The 22,176-nt window shown below is 39.9% G+C and overlaps 1 protein-coding gene across 1 annotated transcript; it reads left to right on the forward strand.

Annotated features, from left to right (window-relative positions):
- The first annotated feature begins 58 nt into the window (after positions 1-58).
- Positions 59-21,892, forward strand: ZNF483 (zinc finger protein 483). Its single transcript, XM_019454204.2, has 6 exons — positions 59-169; positions 2,014-2,554; positions 4,487-4,575; positions 5,509-5,635; positions 6,020-6,115; positions 9,862-21,892. The coding sequence occupies exons 2-6, from the start codon at positions 2,167-2,169 to the stop codon at positions 11,409-11,411; spliced, it is 2,250 nt and encodes a 749-aa protein (XP_019309749.1). The 5' UTR covers positions 59-169; positions 2,014-2,166; the 3' UTR covers positions 11,412-21,892.
- Positions 21,893-22,176: the final 284 nt, after the last annotated feature.

Consider the following 22,176-nt stretch of genomic DNA (forward strand, 5'->3'; position numbering starts at 1 on the left):
AAAACACAGGACTTTCGCAAAGCAGGACAAACGCATTCCGGGAATCGTAGTTCTGCGCCCTTGCGCAGGCGCAGTGGCTCTTCGCGGGCTTGCGCGCGCAGCTCCTGCAGGACCAGCTTCTAGAAGCTCATTGCGGTGGCGTTGGTCCTGACTGCGGGTGCTGATGCAGGTAGTGGTTGTTCCGGGCCCCAGATTTGGCGGCCGCGGCCAGGTCGCCGGCTGCAAGGATGCACCCGGGCTGGGTGCATCTTTGGTGGGGTGGGTGGGTGGGTGGGGAGCCGAGCGATCTCACAGTGCACTCCGATGCTGCAGCTTCTGGGGGGGGGGGGTGGGCACTGTCCTGAATGACGGAGCTTTCCTCCATCCCCTCCCTGCTTCCATACTCCCTTAACTTGGGTACGCGGACTTTTTCGGCGGGAAAATTCCTTTATGTGTGTGCGTGGGGGAAGGGAGCATTGCGGTGACTGCAGGATGTTTAGCAGCATCCCTAGGTCTACTCGCTAGGTAGGTACCACTAGCACTCCTCCTCCAGTCGTGATAACCACGTCTTCAGCCGCCCCCCACCCCCTTTGAGAACTTCTGCCTGCCTGCGTCACATTTTCGCGGAGCCTCTATTGTAGGCTCCCTGGAGACCTAGACGAGTGTCTTAGTCAACACAGAGCCCCAGGTGCTCAGAGCGGCGTCAGGTACGTGGTAGGTGCCTAATATTTGGCGAAGGAATAAATGACGTCATGCATTCGTGTGTGCCGGGCTCTGTGCTTAGAGGTGGGGGAATTATTGGTATACTTGCAATAGGAGGAGAGGGCTTTCACTTGCCGCAATGTAGTACATCTCAGACTGTATTTTCATCTCCTGGGTGCTCTCTGAGTGTGAGGACCCCACCAGATCTCTCCACGCTTGTCATAGTTTCCTGATCTTCAGTTATTTGCAGAATGAAAGCATGCGTGTAACACACGATGGGCTCCGTGCAAAAGAGCACTTGGGCATCAGAGAAACCTTTGTGCAAGAGCTGACAGTTGAAAGGAGTCGTTTTGAAGGATGAGTAAAGGTTTGGTAGGAGAGAAAGAAGACAGCATTTCTAGGAGAGGGAACGGCACTAGTGCGAAGGATGAAAGGGGATATAGTTTTTGTTTTGTTTTGTTTTTTGTTTTTTTTTATGGCTGCAGCATCCATCAGGGGCAGCTAGAGCTCAAGAGGTGAGGTTCTCAGAGCAGGGTCTCTAGATCATCAATACATGGCCTCTGCATTTGAACTTCACCCTGAGACAGCTGGGGAGTGATAGGTCCCTATTTTGCAAATTAGAAGGGATCCTTAGGCTGCAGCATGAGACTGGATTGAAGGTACCTGTACATTTGTAGTTTAAGTAGGATCGGGGCACCTGGGTGGCTCAGTTGGTTAAGGGTCCGACTTCTGCTCCAGTCATGATCTTGCTGTCGGTGAGTTCCAGCCCCACATCAGGCTCTGTGCTGACAGCTGAAGCCTGGAGCCTGCTTCAGATTCTGTGTCTCCCTCTCTCTCTCTGCTCTTCCCGCATTCATGTTCTGTCTCAACAATAAATAAACATTTAAAAAAAAAAAAGGTAGAATGGGGAGGTTTTTAAGAAATAAAACTGCCAGAACTTGGTTGTTGATTACGTGAGAAGTTTGAGAGGCAAATACGAAATCGGGCTTCTGAGTTGAACACCTGTTGGGAATATGTGGCCATTCACTGCAACAGGACAGGAGGAATAGAATAAATTTGTGACTGGATTCTCTTCTAGCAGTGTGCCTTTTCTGATGTGTTTTGCTTATGAAGAGTCTTTAGTCTGAAGAAACCGTTTTCTTGGTGGGTATCTTTAATTACCCTTAAATTAACTCCCCAGCCTTTCCCCCACAAAGAAAATTGCTCTTTAATGTAGCAGTTGGGCAGGGCTGTTGCTGGCCTCTCCATATGTTTATGTCTGTGAACCATACCAAGAACAATGTTTTTAGAAGTAATTGTTTTACCTATTTAATATCTTTTATTTCTTGACAGTTTCTGCAAGACCATAAGCTGAATGCCTGGAACCCTTGATATTTTGCTGTCCCTAGTGCCTGTCGGTGGACTGTACTGTTAATTCACCTAGAGTCTGAAGGGGACTGTATTCCTGCTGGTGATACATTTGCAAGCTGTAGTACCTTGGACGAGATGACAGCCATCTCCCCGGACCCTCAAACTCTGGCCTCAAGTGAACCAAACAAGGTCCTAAGAATGGATACTCCTGGGGATCAAGAAGCTATCCGGAGAGGAGACGCGACTGACCCAGAGACTTTTAGACAGAGGTTCAGGTGGTTTTGTTACTCAGAAGTGGCTGGACCCAGAAAAGCCCTGAATCAGCTCTGGGAGCTCTGCATTCAGTGGCTGAGACCAGACATCCATACGAAAGAACAGATTTTAGAGCTTTTGGTGTTTGAGCAATTCCTGACCATTTTGCCTGGGGAGATCAGGATATGGGTAAAGTCACAACGTCCTGAGAGTAGTGAGGAAGTAGTGACCCTCATAGAGGATTTGACCCAAACACTTGAAGAAAAGGAAGGTGAGAATCATAGATGGTGGGAGGAAGAGGGAGTAATTTCCTCAAGGTGTGAAAGTAAACTCCTCCAAAGAAAGCAGTTGATTGCTAAAATAGGAGTCCAGGTTTGGGGTTGGGACTGGGTTTGGATCAGCCTCACGTGGTGAGCAGGTTTGGATCAGCCTCACCTTTTACTGTAGAATCTTGGGCAAGCTATGTAACCTCTCTGAACTTTCATTTTTTTTTTAATCTGTAAAAAAAGGGTTCCTGTCTGTTCTAAGTCTTTTGTGAGGGTTAAACAGGTCAAGGCATAATACTAATTTCTTTCCTTTTCCCCTTGAGTAAGAGGGACTCTTAGAACATGGGAGAGAAGGAAATTATCTGAATGTGTTTGGAGTCACAAGCATATCATCCTGCCCAGGCCTCAACTTCTGCCTCCAGCGGGTGCAGGAGCACGTTTCCAGAACGGGGCTGCCCAATAGCTGCAATGATGGAAATGTGTTCTGCATGGTTTTGCTCTTCAAATTGAACATATGAAATGTGGCGAAGGCAAATAAGGAATTGAATCTTAAATTTAAATAGCCTTACGTGGTGAGCAGCTACCCTATTGGATAATGCAGTTCACAGCCTTAAGGGAGGAACAGCTGACTTATACTTTTATGCCTACATTATTATAAATGTATAAACTATGAATTATAACTTATCATTGTAAGATATGGATAAAAAGACTTCTAGGGTGGATAGCCCTTTGAGGGCATGTGGTTCAGCTTTTATAAAATCCCTCTAATATCCTACAATGTTCCAAATATGTGTAACATATGAGTTACCGTAAGACTCAATACATATGTACAAGTTTGTATTCTACCCAGAGTTCCACAGAAGTGGCATTTACCACCACAGACTTGAATTGTGCTTGCACAGCTAAAGGTATATTCAACATTTGGGTTTCCTGACTTTCCTCTCACTTGTCTGTCATTGCAGTGTGGTGCTTCTCCAAAATTAGGGCCTCTATATGGAAGCCCCTGCAGTAAAGAAGTTCATGAATTGATTGCTTTAGCCTTCTGTAAGAACAGTGTCCTTAAAATCGTCCCTTCTTTCTCTTTGATTATATAATTCTGATTCTTAATTTCTGTTGATTGTCTAATCAATAAGCTGCCTAAAATTCTTTTCATAAGAAAGTGAAGCATGATTTAAAAAATACTTTTCTCGGGGCGCCTGGGTGGCTTGGTCGGTTAAGCGTCCGACTTCGGCTCAGGTCATGATCTCACGGTCCGTGAGTTCGAGCCCCGCGTCGGGCTCTGTGCTGACAGCTCAGAGCCTGGAGCCTGTTTCAGATTCTGTGTCTCCCTCTCTCTCTGCTCCTCCCCTGTTCATGCTCTGTCTCTCTCTGTCTCAAAAATAAATAAACGTTAAAAAAAAATTTTTTTAAAAATACTTTTCTCTTATTAGAAGAGCTGTTGACATTGCCAGGTATGTAATATATTTAGTTGATAGTTTGGCTTCCTGATTTCAGTCTTTAGGAATCTGCTGGTGACCCCAGAAGAAGGGTCTGTTCCTGAGACCATCTTGGTTCTGTCATTCAATAAATGACTCTACAAGGCATTGTGCTAGGACTGTGAAGAAAACAAATTAACACATAAAACAAAATGCTTTTTTACCTTAAAACATCCTATGAATATTTTAAAAGAATAATTAGTATGCCATTTAAATTCATAAAACTGTAGATGTATGGATTGAATGAAATCAGTTATTGTGAGCTTAGGAATCGAAAGGCTTTTTTATGGGGTAGGGGAAAGAGCTTGGATTTTAAAAGAGTGTATCTGTGGCTTTTATCTCTGTTTTAAAGAGTAGGGAAAAACTGTTTCTTCTGACGTTTTTATCCAGAGAGACCTGTAAGAAATTCTAGTGTGAGGAACACATTTGAAAGACCAGAGTGTTCTTCTCTCCCCTTCTTAGATCCAGCCTCTCAAGAGTCTGTTATTTCTGAAGAGGAGAACCCTGAGGAAAATAAAATGGTTTCTGTCCTTCCAAGTGCTGAGTCCCGGGTAAGCTTCCCTTCACTGGTTTTCATTCTTTAGTGAATACTTACTGAGCTCCTACAGAGTGGTATAAAAATATTAGAGTAAAGAAGACAGTCTCCCTTTTCTTCACATTCTTCGAGCTCATTCTTCAGATGCTATTTTATTTCAGTTACCAGAATTTGTCACAAGTCTGACTCTAATGAAAATAACAGCTCTGTGGGGCTCCTGGGTGGCTCATTCGGTTAAGCATCGGACCTCAGCTCGGGTCATGATCTCATGGTTCATGAGTCTGAGCCCCGCCTTGGGCTCTGTGCTGACAGCTCAGAGCCTAGAGCCTGCTTCAGATTCTGTGTGTGTCTCTCTCTCTGCCCATCCCTGCTCGCACTCTGTCTCTCTCAAAAATAGATAAACATTTAAAAAAATTATAAAAACCAACAAAATATTTTTACTAAAATTCTTAAATTATTCTGGGTAAAATTAGTCAAGTGGAAATAGGGTTATATTTTCTTAACACAGTAAAACTCTAGCTGAACAGTGTTGGAAAACAAAAAGCAACTCTCCTGTAAAAAGATATGGCTGTCTAATCATGCTGCTGTTAATGAGCATTTCTTGAATATTCTAGCCAATGCAGTAAGGTAAAAAGGAAATGAGGTAAGTATTGGTGTGAAAGAGACAGACGTGTGTTATTTGCAGATGACATGGTCTATTTGTAAACCTCTGGGTATCAACTGAATAAGTACTAAAACTTGTAATAGTTGAGAAAAGTGGCTGGTTACAAGTCGATAAGCTTTCTATAGACCAATAATTATCGGTTAGAAAAAAATTCTTATTCACAATAGTAAATAATACAGCTAAAATAGACTGATAATGGCTCCCAAAAGTACACCCAGTTCTTAATCCCCAGAACCTGTGAATGTTAAGCCGATGCAAAAAGACTGTGTTTTGTGTGTTCATTAGGAGTCCATAACATTCAAGGATGTGGCTGTGAACTTTTCCAGAGGAGAGTGGAGAAAACTGGAGCCTTTTCAAAAGGAGCTCTTTAAGGAAGTGCTATTGGAGAACTTTAGGAACCTAGAATTTTTGGGTAAAGATACCTCTTCTTGATCTAACATACAAGCTGTGTATCTTTTTGTTCACTATTATTGAAAGGTAAATGCTATTAACTGTTTTGGCTGGGCATGCAGGGTTGACCATGACTGATCCTAAAAGTGTGTTCTGAAAATGTACTTTTCTGCAATGTTTTCTCCAAAAAAAAAAAAAGAGTTCTGCTTTATTGAACTGGAAATGTTGAGTATCACTGTGTTGTCATCAAGGGCATACCTTCCTTGGTTTCCTCCTCATATTCCAGTGTTGATGTCTGTATGTGAAAGCTTCTCTTCCCTAGAGAACCAGAGGCTGTGTGTGAATGTTGGAACATTTTTGTTCTATGCAGAAAACAGTCATTTGGTATTCTTTTCTCTATGAGCAGGCTTTGCAGTTTCCAAATTAGATTTGATTTCCCAGCTTAAGTGGGTTGAACTGCCATGGCTGCTGGAAAAAGAAGTCTCAAAAGGCTCCAGACCAGGTGAGTTGGTGAAAAGCAGATAAGGAAATTAAAACGGTTGTTTAGCCAAGTCATTTGTGAAGAGCTTTTGAAATGTTGGGTGGGCTAGATGCTAAAATGGAAAGGTGATTAGAATATACCCCTTGCCTTCCTGGAATATTCATTTTAGTGAGGAGACTGTTGGTGTAGGTCCTCTGAGAAGTAGATGCCAAGACGTGATTAGCTATGCCAGAGACTTACTGGGGAGAATTTCAGTGAAGGAAAATGGGGATTACTGGAAGAGGCTAGAGGAGCTGTCAAGAGCATAGTGTGACTGTAACATCTGTGAATGAGAGAGGGAAGGGAGAAAGGTTGGGTAGGAAGTATCTTAGACTGCAGTGCTGCTTAAGAAAGTTTTGGCAAGGGGGCGCCTGGGTGGCTCACTTGGTTGAGCGTCCACCTCTTGATTTTGGCGCAGGTCGTGATTTCACTGTTTGTGATTTCGAGTCCCGCATTGGACTCTGCTGACAGCACGGAGCCTGCTTGGGACTCTCTCTCTCCCTCTCTCTCTCTGCTCTTGCCCCACTTGTGCTCTCCCTCAAAATAAATAAATTAATAAACAAATAAACTTAAAAAAGCTCTGGCAAGGCCAAAAACTGGAATCACCTGCCGGTCAGATTCCTGAGTCTCCCAAGAAATGGGCTTGCCCAAGTGTCCCTGCTGTACTTGCCATGGACTGGGAGCAGCTTATGGGAAAGTGGCCTTGGCATGAATGTGGTGGTGGATATTCAGGGCAGCTGCAGGGACTGGTAAGTAAGTGTCCCAGAGTTGGAGATCTGCGAAGTGCATCTGTGTGGATGCTATAATATGGGTATCAGAACAAAAGGTGTTAGTAACGGGATGTGTACTATAATAATGCATGTGTAAGGAACAGTGGGAAATACAGGAGCGACAGCTTTTTTCACGTTTAAGTTGAATCTTGAAGGAAAAGTAGGAATTCATCCAGTGGACAACACGTAGAGTATAATCTCATCTTTGTTAAAAGCAAAAAGATGTTACATGTACAGGTATTAAATATATAGCTATAGATAGATTTTTTTTTTAATGTCTGGAGAGCTTTCATGTTCACCCTGGTTATCTTTGAGGGATTACATTTTTTTTCTTTATCCTTCCTTTATATTTAACAATAAATGTATGAAATTTACATTTAAAAATAATTTATTACAATACTTTTTTATATTAAATAATTTCACTTAGCTCTGTTCCACCTTTTATTTTATATAATTTAAGTTTATTTATTTTGAGAGAGACAGAGAAAGGTGGGGAGGGGTGAGAGAGAGAATCCCAAGGAGGCTCTGCAGGGTCAGCACAGAGCCTGACAGGCTTGAACTCACAAAACCATGAGATAGTGACCTGAGCCAAAATCAAGAATCGGATGCTTAACTGACTGAGCTACCCAGGTGCCCCTTAGCTCTATTCCATCTTTTTAAATTTTATTTTATTTTTAATATTTTTATTTAATTTTGAGAGAGACAGAGCGTGAGCATGGGAGGGACAGAGAGAGAGGGAGACACAGAATCCAAAGGAGGCTCCAGGCTCCAAGTTGTTAGCACAGAGCCTGACACAGGGCTCGAATCCACGAACTATGAGATCATGACCTGAGCCGAAGTCCTACGCTTAACCAACTAAATCACCCAGGCGCCCCATCTCTATTCCATTTTAGCCAAAGTCAACCTGTTGGCTCTTTTCAGTATAGATACACAAATAAAGAATATTATGTTTAATATAAATGATATAAACATGTACCCCTCCACCCCAGAATCATCATGTAGATGTACACCTTGTTTAAAAAGTTATTTACAACAGACTGGAGATGACGGACAAAGCAGAGTCAGTAGTTATAATTTATAAAATACTTAAGTAAATCAGCAAGGAACTGATTTTTCTGATGCTGAGTCTGTTCGAAAAATGGGTGAAGAACTTGAGCAGATAGCTGACAAAATTAAAAATAACTGACAAAACTAAAATTTAAATACCTGTAAATTTGAAAAAATTTTCCCAGTCACTGGTCGACAATGAAATATACATTTAAAGCAGCAGATCTTATTATCCATCAAATTTGTAAAGATCTAAAGAAAGATCATTTCACCAGAGAGGAGGACTCAAATACCTGTGTTCATCATCTCTCATATGGTGGTAAAACTTTTCTACCCTTGGTTCCATAACTCCACTTTTATGACTGTTTTCTGAATATATATTAATCATTTGATATACATTCAGTATGGGAATGTCTCAACTGTAATGCATCTAAATGATGAATTACTACTGATTCAAATTATTCTTACGAAGCATTATCCATGAGATGGGAAGGAATTATGAATGAAAAAAAGTAACACCACGTTATACATGGTTTTATTTTTAAATGTATACAAAAGATTTATTCTAAAATATAGAGAAAAGTGTCTTTAAAAAATACACAGAATTTTTAACAATGGTTAGCTTCTGGGTAATAGAATTTTTGTATTTTATAGTTAGTGCTTTGAAAAATAGTTTCATGAGGGGTATGTGGGTGGCTCCATTGGTTAAGTGTCTGATTTGGTTTTGGCTTAGGTTGTGATCTCATGGTTTTTGAATTTGAGCCCTGTTTCCGGCTTGGGAATCCTCTCTCTCTCTCTCTCTCTCTCTCTCTCTGCCCCTCCCCCACTCGTGCTCACCCTCTCTCTCAAAATAAATAAACATTAAAATAATAATAGTTTTACGAAAGTGACACTGTGATCTCATGATTAAGAGCCAAGTTGAAAGATGATGGCTAGTAAATGAATTCAAAGTTCTGAGAAGGGTGTAAATAGAATATGGTATTAGAGAAGGCTGTGGAGATTGTGGGACCTGAACCCTAGGCCCTGTCAAATTTATGTGTTTGTAATAGTGAATAGTTGAATAGTGAATAGTGAATGCTTGGGATTGCATTTCAGGTAGTACAAAGACTGAGAGAATAGGATTGAGAACACCACCATAGTGTGTAGGGACAGCGAATGGATGCCTGAGTAGAGTGTATCCATAAGATTGATAGGGCCAGACTGGGGTAACGTGTGAAAGTCTAGCGTAGTTGATGTTACATGTCTGTGATGTGATTAACATTTTCTATAAACTTAGTGCTATTTGGCTGCTTTGAGAAGCAGTGTAGTATAGGGATCAAAAGTATGGGCTTTGATAAACACTAAAAAATAAATAAAATGATTAAAAATAAATTATGGGCTTTGGTGCCAGACTAGATTAAAATCTGCCACTTACATGTGACTTTGGGTAAGCTCCTTACAGTCCATGTGCCTAGGTTGTCACATCCACAAAATGGGGATAATGACAGGACCTACTTTATAGGCTTGGTGTGTAGATTAAGTGAAATACAAGTGTCGGATGTGGGACCTGGCATTTACTAAGTATTCAATAAATGTTTGCACTGTCGTCATTGTTTGGAAAAAGGGTAGATTGTAGAGAGAGTGAGTTTGAACATAATACAGAAATTTGAAATGAGGGTGAGAACATGCATCTTTATTTTAACTATAAAGCATAAATTCTTCATTTTCCTCAATATTTTTCCTAATCCCTATATTTACCTAGTTTTCCTATATTAACTTTTTTCTTCTCTGTTTTGTAAGATTCTGAGAACTGTGCAAGCCACACACCTACTGTTCGTAGTCCTTACTATTTATCTGTATTCCTGTTTCAGTCCCAAATATGATAGCTCCCTTTACTGCAACAGGACATACCCTATTTATTATTTCTTTTAGAGTGTGAACCTAGAGGTGAATTGAAGGAATCCTTTCGAAATCAAGATGCTCTCCTGGATGAATCAACTTTAAATAAAATAATAGAAAGATGCCTAATGGGTGGGGATCATGGCTTAATGGGAGAATCCCGGAAGCGTAGCAGTAAGGAATATTCACAAGGCGCAGTCACACAAAAGAAAACTCATGGGAGAGGCAGTAAGGGTGAGGAATTTGATCCAGATAAGAGCCCCTTTGGAAGTAATTTCAAACAAACCTCGGACATAATTAAACATCTGAGAGTCTACTTAAGGAAGAAATCTCGGAAGTATAATGAATGCAAGAAACCCTTCAGTTTTCATTCAGACCTTATGAACCGCAAAGAACACACTGGAGAAAAGCCACGGAAATGTAACGAAGGCAGGAAAGCCCTAGGTCACTCTTCATCTCTTACTGAACATCAGAAACATCAGAAAATGGGGAGGAATTTGGGGAGGAAGGCCCAGAAATGCAGTAACTGTGGGATAGCCTTTACACGAAGCTTGTCCCTTACTAAGAGAAGAAACTGCACTATATGTGAAAAATGTTGGAAAAATCTACATCAAGATGCATCCTCAGATAAAGATGAGGGAGCTGAGATGGGAGAGAAGACCCACAAATGTAGCAAATGTGGAAAAGCCTTCGGCTATAGTGCCTCCCTGACCAAACATAGGAGAATTCACACAGGGGAAAAACCCTATATGTGCAATGAATGTGGAAAAGCTTTCAGTGACAGTTCATCCCTCACGCCACATCACAGAACTCATAGTGGAGAGAAACCCTACAAATGTGATGATTGTGGAAAAGCTTTCACCCTGAGTGCCCACCTCATTAAACATCAGAGAGTTCATACTGGAGAAAAACCCTACAAATGTAAAGAATGTGGGAGACCCTTCAGTGACAGTTCATCTCTTATTCAACATCAGCGAATTCATACTGGAGAAAAACCCTACACGTGTAACAATTGTGGAAAGTCCTTCAGTCACAGCTCATCCCTTTCCAAACATCAGAGGATTCATACTGGAGAGAAACCCTATAAATGTGGTGAATGTGGAAAAGCCTTTAGACAGAATTCTTGCCTTACTCGACATCAGAGAATCCACACTGGAGAAAAACCCTATTTGTGTAATGACTGTGGGATGACTTTCAGCCATTTTACATCTGTCATTTATCACCAGAGGCTTCATTCGGGAGAAAAACCCTACAAGTGTACCCAGTGTGAGAAAGCCTTCCCTACCCATTCGCTCCTCAGTCGTCATCAGAGAATTCATACTGGTGTAAAACCTTATAAATGTAAAGAGTGTGGAAAATCGTTCAGTCAGAGTTCATCTCTCAATGAACATCATCGAATTCATACTGGAGAGAAGCCCTATGAATGTAACTACTGTGGAGCAACCTTCAGCCGCAGCTCAATCCTGGTAGAACACCTAAAAATTCATACTGGAAGGAGAGAATATGAATGTAACGAATGTGAAAAGACATTTAAGAGTAACTCAGGCCTCATCAGACATCGGGGATTTCACTCTGGAGAGTAGTTCTTGAAATACTGTAAGGGGGTGCGGGTGGGGGGTGGGGGTGGTGGAATCTCACCAAATTGTCCCTTATTAAAAACCTGGGGTGTAAACCACCACAGCCTTGATCTGCAGCCACAACTTTGATGGGTTGGCAGCTAGGAAAAACACTTTTTCCCATGCACACTTCTTTGGCAAATCCTAATTTGGGTTGGTCAAGTCACATTGAGAGTAAAGAATGCAAGCGAGATGGGCAATGATTCTAAAAGGCCAAATGCAGATTTAAAAAGCAAGAAGCAGTGCACAAGACCCACTTAACCATTTCTCTTCAAGAGGTTTCTCTTAGCTTCTAGCAAGAACTGGTCGAATTCTGTTCCAGTTTGCCAACCACCTCGCTATATCACCTTGGGGCATGTCATTTGCCCTTTCTAAATTTGAGTTTCTTTACTGGTACAATGAAGTGGCTGAGGCTCATGATTTCTGAGTTTACCTCTGATCCTCTCTGAAGCTGTGGGAATAAGCTAAACACTTGGCTCGTTGGAATTTTCAAGTTTCTGTGGTAGGAAATTACTCAAGAGCCTGAGCTTCTAGCATAGTGAGAACGAAGTATACTCTTGGAATACTTGATGCCAAATCCCTAGACTGTCAGCAGGAACAAGTCAGTGAAGCTCACGCAGGTGTGTTTTCAGGGAGCGTTTTAATTGGACAAAGTCTCCCAACCTGTTTTTTCCTCTGGACTTTGAGTAAGGGGCTTAGGAATCTAGAGGGCATGCGTGGGAGCCATCTCAGCCATGAGAGTACCAGTCCTCGGAAAATAGGTTGGGGGCTGGGGAGGGGGGTGGTAGGGGAAGAAATGGGTGCTGAAAGCAGAGCTATTCTGGATGGATTGTCTTTTGCAAAACAGAATTATATTTTTTTAAAAGTTTGCTTATAGTAAGTATAGCTCCTTGTAATTGGAGTGCAAACATTGTGTATGGCAAAGGTCACGAGCTAAGAATGGGCCATTTGATATGGTTTCGTTGGTCTGCACGATAAGGGGTGTGTGTATGTGTGTTGGTGGAGTTGTCACCATTTAAAAATTAGATTTCATATTTAAAAAAATAAAGGCTTGCCTTGAAAAATTGCAAGGGGTGACCACACTGGCCCATATTTCAGTGGAGTAGTCAGCTGGTTTGGGGTGGTGCCTGCTGCCTTTACATGGGGAATCCACTCTTCTACTTGCCAAGTTCTCTCGTTTATAGGACCTGACTTGCCCACTATAGGAACTTGATACTGTGATCCTCTACCATCTGGAGAATGCAGATTCTAAAATCTAAAGAGACTCTATTGATACTGATATTCAGGAAAAGAATGTAGAAATCAAAAAAATAACTTTTCAGTTACATTTTCTTGTTGAAACTGGACCTGAAAGGAATAGAGTGTGCAGATACTAGTGGATTGTTCCTTAGAAATCTCATTGGTGGAGTGTGAATAACAATTTCTAACTGGAAAAGGAACTAGAACCCTGAGTCCATTTGGGTTACGTCTCAGGTGATAGGGTTCTGGAGGTGCCCTATTGATTCAACAGTGGTACTAAAAAGTTCCTCGAGTTGAAGTTTGAGGCAGCTGTTATATGAAAGAGAATGAAACCAGAAAACTTTTGGCTTATGGAAGAAGATCTTTCATGCTTACTGGAGACTCAGCAATATTTGCTGTGATTTAATAGGTGTGGGTTTGCAATGCTACCTCTGGATTATACTGTTGGTTTCTTCCTTGTACCCCAACTCTCCCCACCCCAAAGCTTGTAGTTCAGATACTGCTGAGTGGTAAATTGATCTGCATAGTTAATTGCTCAGTGGACCAACCAGAGACATTCTAGCCATGAAAGGAATATGGTTTATGAGAATCATTCAATCTGGTCTCAGTGTTTTTTGTGAACATACATAAACCCTGGTTTGGTTTTTTTTTTCCGAAAAGATAGAGTATGTGAAGGGAAGTATTTAAAATTCTTGAGAAGAGGCTTGTTCCAGGATGTTTACCAACATTCTCCAACATTCATAAGAGGATGTTTTATACCATTGTTGGGAATCTGGAACGTAGTTTTTTTTAACAAGTTTTTTGGGGTGTAAGTTACATATAAAAGTCATTTCAAGGGTATAATTGAGTTTTGGCAGATTCACTGAGTTGTGCAATCATCACCGTAATCCATTTTTAGAACATTTTATAACCTCAGATCCCTCGTGCCTGTTTACAGTTAATCCCTATGCCTACTCTTAGTCCCAGGCAACCACTAATCAGTTTACGCTGTCCATAGAGTTGCCTTTTCTGGACATTTTATACAAATGGGGTCATATGTGGTCTTTTGTTTTTCATTAACATGTTTCTAATTTCATATTATAGCGTATCAGTCCGTTATTTTTATTGTTAAATAATACCCTATTTTATGGGTATACCCTATTTTGTCCATTCACCAGTTGAAGGACATTTGGGTTGTTTACAATTTTTGGCTGTTAAAAAGAATGCTGCTTTGAACATTGATGTGTAAGTCTTTGTGTAGACATGTCTTCATTTTTCTTAGGTAGATGCCTGAGTGGCTGACTCATCTGGTAAATTTTTGTTTAACTTTTTAAGAAATTGCCAAATTGTCTTCTCAAGCGAGTACATCATGTTGCATTCTGAGCAGCACTGTATGGTCCCATACAATCTGGGAAATACAGATCCTAAAATCTAAAGAGATTCCATTGACAGAAAAATTCCGGAAAAGAATGTAAAAATCATACAGAGTGACTCTTCAGTTAAGTTTTCATTGTAAAATTACACCTCAAAGGAATAGAGTGTGTAGATATTAGTGGATTATTTCTTAAGAATTTCATTGACAGAGTCTGAATAATAATTTCTAACTGATGAGGCAGCTGAAGCCTTGAGTCTGTCAGGTGTCTCTACATCCTCACTGACCCTGGTTATATTATCTGTTTTTATGAGAGCCCTCCTAGGTATTTGAAATGGTATCTCTTTGTGGTTTTAATTTGCATTTCCCTGGTGGCTAATGATGGTGAGAGTCTTGTCATGCGCTCTTTAACTATTTATAAATCTTTGGGAAAATATTTATTCAAGTGTTTTTTTTTTTCCATTTAAAAAATTGCCTTATTGAGTTGTCATGGTTTTTAGTCTATGTAAAAGTCTTCTCTCCAGTATGAACTCTCTAAATACCATGTACTAGCCACAGAGAGAGACCTCAAACCCTGCTGCATGGTATTTATCAAAAGCTTGCTTTCAGTAACTACTTCTGTGTAATTGCCTAAAGGATATTTGATCCGGGCCATCCTCCAAGTACTTAAATTCATTTTTATGCCCTATCAGCTCATCAAGAGATTTTAAACTTTTTTTGATTCCTTATAGATTTGTTTTTATTAACCAGTATTTGACTTTATGCTTTTTATATACATTGATGGGTATTAAAATCAGCCCTTTAAGACATTCTAATTTAAAATGCAGATCTTGCTTTTAAAAATGTTTCTTCTTCCGGAGTTTCTGTTGAAGAAACTTCTTTCAGCTCACAGGACAAGATAAAAGCTTCTCCTGTCAGTGAGTCTACTTTTATTTACTTATTTTTGAGTTAGTTTTTAGTGTGGTAAAATACACAGAACATAAAGTTGAGCCTTTTAGCCCTTCTTGGGAGTACAATTCGGTGGCATGAAGTGCATTCACATTGTTGTGTAATCTTCATGACTGTCTATCTCCAGAACTTTTCTGTCATCCTAAATGGACACTTATTAAACAGTTACTCCTCATTCTGTCCTGCCCACAGCCCCTGGTGACCACTATTTTACTTGCTGTCTCTCTGAATTTGAATATTTGTCTTTTTGTGTCTGATTTCTTACACTTAGTATAATGTTTTTAAGGTTCATGATACGGCATGTGTCAAAATTTCATTACTTCTCAAGGCTGAATGATGTTCCATTGTATGGATGTACCATATTTTGTTCATTCATCCATCCACGGACATTTGGGTTGTTTCCACCATTTTGGCTATCGTTAGTGGTATAAAATAGAGTCTCTAGTTCTAAGCAGATGTTCTTAATGGCATCTAGAATGGTGATCCATTCCAGAAAGTTTTCCATTTACTCTGCCGAGGTCCATCAGAGGAATCACTATATGTGGCAGCTATAGCCTTACAAAACGTGTGTGTTAAATAAATAATAAGACCTGGAAGTTGAAATTAGTCCTTGATCCAGGGGCTGCAGAGTAGATACTGTTAGCAGTGATAAAAACAAGTCTTATACATCTTCGTGAGAGCTCTTGGGTGACCAGGTAAATTGTCTTTGAGCAGTAATACTTTGAAGGAATTTTTTCTTTTTTTCTGAGCAGATCTCAATAGTGGACTTAGAAAATTGAGTAAAAACCATGTGGTAGGGTTGCCTGGGTGGCTCAGTCAGTTAAGGATCCGACTCTTGATTTCAGCTCAGGTCATGATCTCAAGGTTATGGGATTGAGCCTCACGTGGGGCTCTGTGCAGACAGTAGGGAGCCTGTTTGGAATTCTCTCTCCCTCTCCCATGGCCCTGCCCCCGCTCGCACGCGCATGCTGTCTCGCTCTCAAAAAACAAAACAAAACCATCTTGTAAACAGTTGTGTTGTCATCCAGGTTTTGTTGTTTCATGTATAGAGCACAGGCAGAGAAGATTTAGTGTGATTCTTAAGGGCCCTAGGATTTTCGGAATGGTAAATGAGCATTGGTTTCAACTTGCAGTCACCAGCTGCATTAGTCACCAAATGAGAGTTAGCCTTTCCCTTGAGCCAGGCACTGACTTCTCTCTAGTTATGAAAATCCTAGGTGGCGTTTTCTTATAAGACCGTTTGGTCTGTATTGAAAATCGTTTGTTTAATGTAGCCACCTTCGTTAATTGTCTTGCTAGATCTCCTGGATAACTTCCTGCAGCTTCCACATCAGCATGTGCTGCTTCGCTTGCTGTTAAGGAGACAGCTTCTTTCCTTAAACCTCATGAACCAGTCCCTCCTAGCTTCAAACTTTTCTTTCTGCAGCTTCCTCGCCTCTCTCAGCTTTCAGAGAATTGAGGGGAGTTAGAGTCTTGCTCTGGATTAGGCTTTGGCTTAAAGGAATGTTATTGGTTTGATCTTCATATCAGCAGTAAGGCTGCCTTGCTTTCTTATTCATGTACTTACGGGAGCGCTGCTTTTAATTTCCTTCAAAAAACGTTTCCTTTGTGTTCATAACTTGGCTAACTGGGGCAAGAGGCCTAGCTTTTGGCCTATCAGCTTTCAACATGCCTGCCTTATTAAGCTTAATCATTTCTAGCTTTTGATGGAAAGTGAGAAATGTGTGACTCACTTGAGCACTTCGAGGCCACTGGAGGGTTATTAATTGGCCTAATTTGAGTATCATGTCTCAGGGAATAATGAGGCCAGAAGACAGGGAGATGGGGACAGAGGGTCGATGGAGCAGTCAGAAACCTGCACAGCGTTTATCGTTGGTGTTCGTTGTCTTACGTGGGTGTGGTTCTTGGCACCCCAAGACAATAACATGAGTAACATTGAAGATCACTGATCATAGTTTACCATAACGGCTATAATAATAATGGGAAGGTTTAAAATTTTGTGAGAATTCCCAAAATGAGACACATAAAACGAGCAAATGCTGTTTGAAAAATGGTGCTGGTAGACGTGCTCAACACAGGTTGCCACAGATCTTCAGTCTGTGAAAACAAAAAAACACCACACACTATCTGTGAAGCACAATTAAATGAGATATGCCTAGGTTCATTTTCACAAATGCTACGTTTATTAATGCTTCATATATACAGTGCACTTTAAGAGATGAATGAATATTCCCCAGAATATTCCTGCAGAAATCCAGTCTTCTGTGTAAGACTGATGTGTGTTGGAGGGCAGGTAGGATGCAGGTCACAGTATGGTTGCATTTAGCAGCGAAAATGAACTGTGTTCATTGCTAAAAATGAAATGTAAACATAGCACGTGGGAACACCCAGGAAAGGTGGCTCTGGTGCCTGGGGATAGGAGTCCGTTGTGTTCCTTGCTGCCACGGTGCAGGCCCTGCATTGTAAAGACCTTTCTTTCCAGCCCTGGTGAGGAGTTTGTGTTTTGTTACCAGGGCAGTGGGGAACCAGTAGAGGTTCTTCATGTGTGCATGTGTTTGCTGATAGAGAACTTCTGTTTTTGCTGTTTTTTTTGTTTTGTGCTTTCCTCAGAATTGTTTCTCCATTGTGGAACAGCTTGATGCAAAGAGAGAAACAAAAATTTTAAGATTCTGGAAATACACTGTCAAATTGTTGTCTATACAGGATAGCACGTTCATAGGGTCTCTCCTTTCTGTGGAAATATGGATGTCTCTACGATCTGATGTAAGGGATCTTTTCCCCAAACCAGGGCACTTGTGAAATGTCTCTCTTGAGTTAATCTGATGCTTAGTAAGTTGCAAATTACTAGCAAAATATTTCCTACCCTGAGAACATTGGTGAGATCTCTCTGCTGGGCTCTCTCTCTCATAGGTTCTAAGGTTGAGAGGTCCTTCCAGGTTAGAGTCTTCAGGTCTCTACCCCTACAGAGTGGTTCTGATAATCTACAAGCTTTGCTAAATATCTGCAGCTCTTCTGGGTTTTTTTGCCATTGGTATTCAAGATGTTTGTCAAGATGTCCCGTATAAAATGAGACCAAGGAGAGCATTCCTCTAAAGTAGTAATTAATGGATGCATAATCCCTAGTTTTTTCTCTTTGAAGAATCTTCATTTTTCTCACTGGATTTGCCAAACTCATCAGAACCTTCCTTTAGCTCTCAAAGCATCTTTAAGACCATTGTTTTAAAGGTCTTGTCTGGCAAGTGTGACCTCTGGGCTTTCCAAGGTACATTTTCTGTTGATTTATTTTATTCCTTTGAATGGGTCATACTTTTTTGTCTCTTTGTATGCCTTGTGATTTTTTTTGGTTGTTGTTGAAAACTCAACATTTGAATCTTACAGTACGGTAGCTCTGGAAATCAGGCTTTCCCTCTTTTCAGAGTTGTCTTTTTTATTGTCTTAGCATGTCTCTGTGCTGGGGATCAGTCTGTGAATGCTTAAGCTTTTCTCAGCTCTCTTCTGACTCTGTATTTCCCTGGGAGGAGTCCATGGTATTCTAAATTCTCCCATATATCAAATTTTTTCTCAATGTCTAAAAAAAACCCAGGTCCTGTCCCTTAATCCTCTGGAAGCTACTTGAGCCAGTGGGGGTTGGAAGAATGGTAGTTGGCTTCTGTGCTCTTCCTTCATGATCAGAAGCGGCCACCCACAGTCCGAACCCAGCACTCCGACATTTAGAGACAGAGGTTTTTATTACTTCCTCTGGCACCAGCAAGCCCAACTACAGATGTGGGTTTCGTCTCCACAGCTGCCTCCCCCTGGGCTGGCCAATAGAGAATGAGTGGCTCCTACTGTCCTGAAGGCTAGAATCCACCACTAATCATTGCAGTTTACCAGTCAAGAGTTCCCCTGGGAGCTGTAAGTTTTAAAATAGACTTCCTCTATTCCAGAATTATCACTAGCTACCTTTTTCCAGTACAGTTGTTGTCTACGTGGACAGATGGGTTCCTGGCTCTTCCTTCTCCGCCATCTTCCCTGTCATCACTTCCTTCATGTCTTTGATCTTTATCTTGCTTTCTGGAAATTTTCGTTAGCTTTATCTTGCAACTCTACTACTAAGTGTTTTGAATGTTTTATTTGTGTTGTCGCATTTATAATTCTAAGTGCATTTTCTGATTCTCTTTTCCTTTTTTGTTTCATGGGTGAATTTCTTTTCTCTGAGGATGCTAATATAGTGTCTTTATTCCATGTTCTTCTGCTCCCTGCATTATCTGTCTTTGCTCCGAGTTGCTTTTAACCTGTTTTCTCTCTTTCACATTGGAGGCTTTCCTCAAATGTCTGGAGAGCTTTGACTATTCACATTTAAGAAGAGGGCTCTACCTGGTTCAGATTCTGTGTCTCCCTCTCTCTCTGACCCTCCCCCATTCATGCTCTGTCTCTCTCTGTCTCAAAAATAAATAAACATTAAAAAAAAATTAAAAAAAAAAAAGAAGAGGGCTCTAAAGAGCTGACTGGAAGGTATTTCATTTAGTGCATGCAGCACTGTCCGATAGCATAATGTGAGCCACACATGTAATTTCAAATTTTCTAGTAGCTGCTTTTAAAAAGCAAAGCAGATGAGGTGAACAATATATTTTAGAGACATATTATTTCAACATACAACCAGTGTAAAAATTGACGAGACATATTTTTTGCATTGTCTCCAAAACCCAGTGTATAATTGTATAAAAGTTGCAGCACATCTTAATTCATACACTAGATTTTTCCTTTGAAGTACTTGATCTATATTTAGATTTATAAAACTTAGCATTGAAAAGTAGATTCACCTAGTTCTTCCAAACATATCTTGATGTTAATGTAAATGTACTTAAAGTTTTCCAATAACTGGATCAAATATCAAAAACATTACTTTGATACTTGCATCCACATTGACAAAACTGCTCATTGTTTTATTGAAAGAATTGATTTGATTTTGAAGCAAAAGCAATCATTTTGAAAATTATTTAAGTAAACTCACTAACTCTTGTGTCCACTCAGTATCGTGAACATCAAATTTGGCAAAATATTGCATGAAGTGGAAATAAAACTAAGTTTATCCAATCAACAAACCATTCTTCACATTTGCCTTTTTCTTTTTTGGCAGCCAACTTCCACAGAATACTATTGATTACATTTAAAATTTACATATTGACCAATGTTAGAAAAATGTGTAAAATTGTCATTTTTTTATTTGTATTATGAAGTGTTTCAATTTTAACTAAATTATTTTACCTAAGTAGGTACAAGTTTTTCCTGTTCTAAGGAGTTTCATATTTAGCTCATTCACATGCAGCGTTCAGTTAAGGAGAAATATGAATCACACTGCCACTTTTTGTCCATGATTTTTGAATATATGGCAAGCATTACTTTCATTTTAAGAAAACCTTAAATTGAAATTCCTAGTACAGGAAATCTTTGTAAAAATTCTTTTCTAACTCAACCAAGGAACATTGGTAGAGAACACAAGATCATTAAAAACATTATCCTCACCAGTTCCATAACCTGGCAATGATAATTTTATAGCATTTGCGCATTATATACTGAAGAATTTTAACATCTGTATTCTTGACTCTCTTTAAGAGTCTCCTTGAGAAAACTGAACACAAATATTTTCAAGAGTTATCAGACACTGGAACAAAGCAATGAGGGAAACATCATTCTCTTGCTTTAAAATTCTAATACAGCTGGTCTTTTGACTTAACATAGCTGGAGTCTCATTCTTATGATAGAAACTCGTTTTTCTGTCTCTAGCTGAAATTCTTCTTTGACAGATGAAAAAATGTCAAAAATACCTGTCATGAGTTTGAGTTTTTAGGCAATGAATTGACATTTCTTTGTAAATTTGGATGTTCTTTGAGACAGAATGTACCAGATTTTCAATGGGCACTGTCTTAGTACATGACTCATCCAAAGCTAAAAGTAAATACTTGGAACTTTCTGAATTTTAAATCAATTGATCTTTGATAGTATTAGAAACTTCTTGTATTCTATGAACAACTTTGTTTAGAGAGTTAATTGAAAATTTCAATTTTTGTAAATGTCTTTTTAAGTCTTTCATAATTTCTAACTAAATTACCATAACTAAAATAATTTCTTTTTATCGTCTCTCCATCTAAGATTTCTTGTGTGTGTGTTAAAGAATTCAACTATTGTATAGCTGGCCAAGTTGGCAAGTTCAAAATCCTGTTAAAAACTGTTTAAATTTTTTTGATGGAAATTGCTCATTTCATATAACTAATTTTGTGGAATTTCTTTCTTTTTTTTTTTTTTTGCTGTTAGAATACTTAAACTCACTAGATTGTTGCTGAAAATGACAAATATTAGCTATTGTCTTAAATATTGTCTACTGTATCTAACACATTTGTATACAACAAACAGCTTCTTCATTTTGCTGTGCCTGCAGTAAGTTGCAATGGCCATTCATCGACTGTGCACTATACCCTCTCCCCCTTTTGTCTTTCCTGTACTAGTTGTAGTACTAGCTTCTGTATTGCACTGAATTCTGCCTCAGTAACATGCCTTCATTTTGAAATTTAAATATTTTCCCTTATTTTTTTATCTAGAAAAAAGTTATAATTAAAATAGTATCTCAGTTGGTGGTTAGGAGTTGCATAGATGTCACTGTAACTGTGCTGTCTGCATAGGTATACTTTAACTTGTGCTAGCTACATAACATGCCCAAGTAAACACATTGTGATATTCTTTCAGTGCATAGAAGAAAATCATCTGAACTGAAACAATCCGTTGATAACTGTGTAGATTGAAGTGTTTATCTGTAATACTAGAAATAATGCACGTCCCTCTACAAGCATTACAGTACAACATCCTATGCGATGCAACAGTTAAAGTGAATTGTAGTTCTACAAAAACAATAAAGTTGTGTTTAATGGAAAAACATTGACTCTGCTTCAGTTTTTTAAGCCTCAGAATGTGGCACTGTCTGTATTTGCAGTCCTAAGAAGCCTTCAGCAGCTACCATATTGGACAGTACAGAGTCAGAGTAAGCAGCACTAGCCACAGAGAGCCCAGCAGATCAAAGTGCTTAACTGATAACCGTTCATTTCCCAGGCAGGCATCCTACATTGTGTTGCATTCCAGTGTTTTGTAGCTGTACCATCTGGAGGTCCCAGAAGCAGAGAAAGCCAGAATGGGGAGCATTATATACATGGGTCCCAAATG

This window comes from Panthera pardus, unplaced genomic scaffold (assembly GCF_024362965.1).
Source record: "Panthera pardus isolate Hobbes unplaced genomic scaffold, ASM2436296v1 HiC_scaffold_20, whole genome shotgun sequence".
Classification (NCBI taxonomy): domain Eukaryota; kingdom Metazoa; phylum Chordata; class Mammalia; order Carnivora; family Felidae; genus Panthera; species Panthera pardus.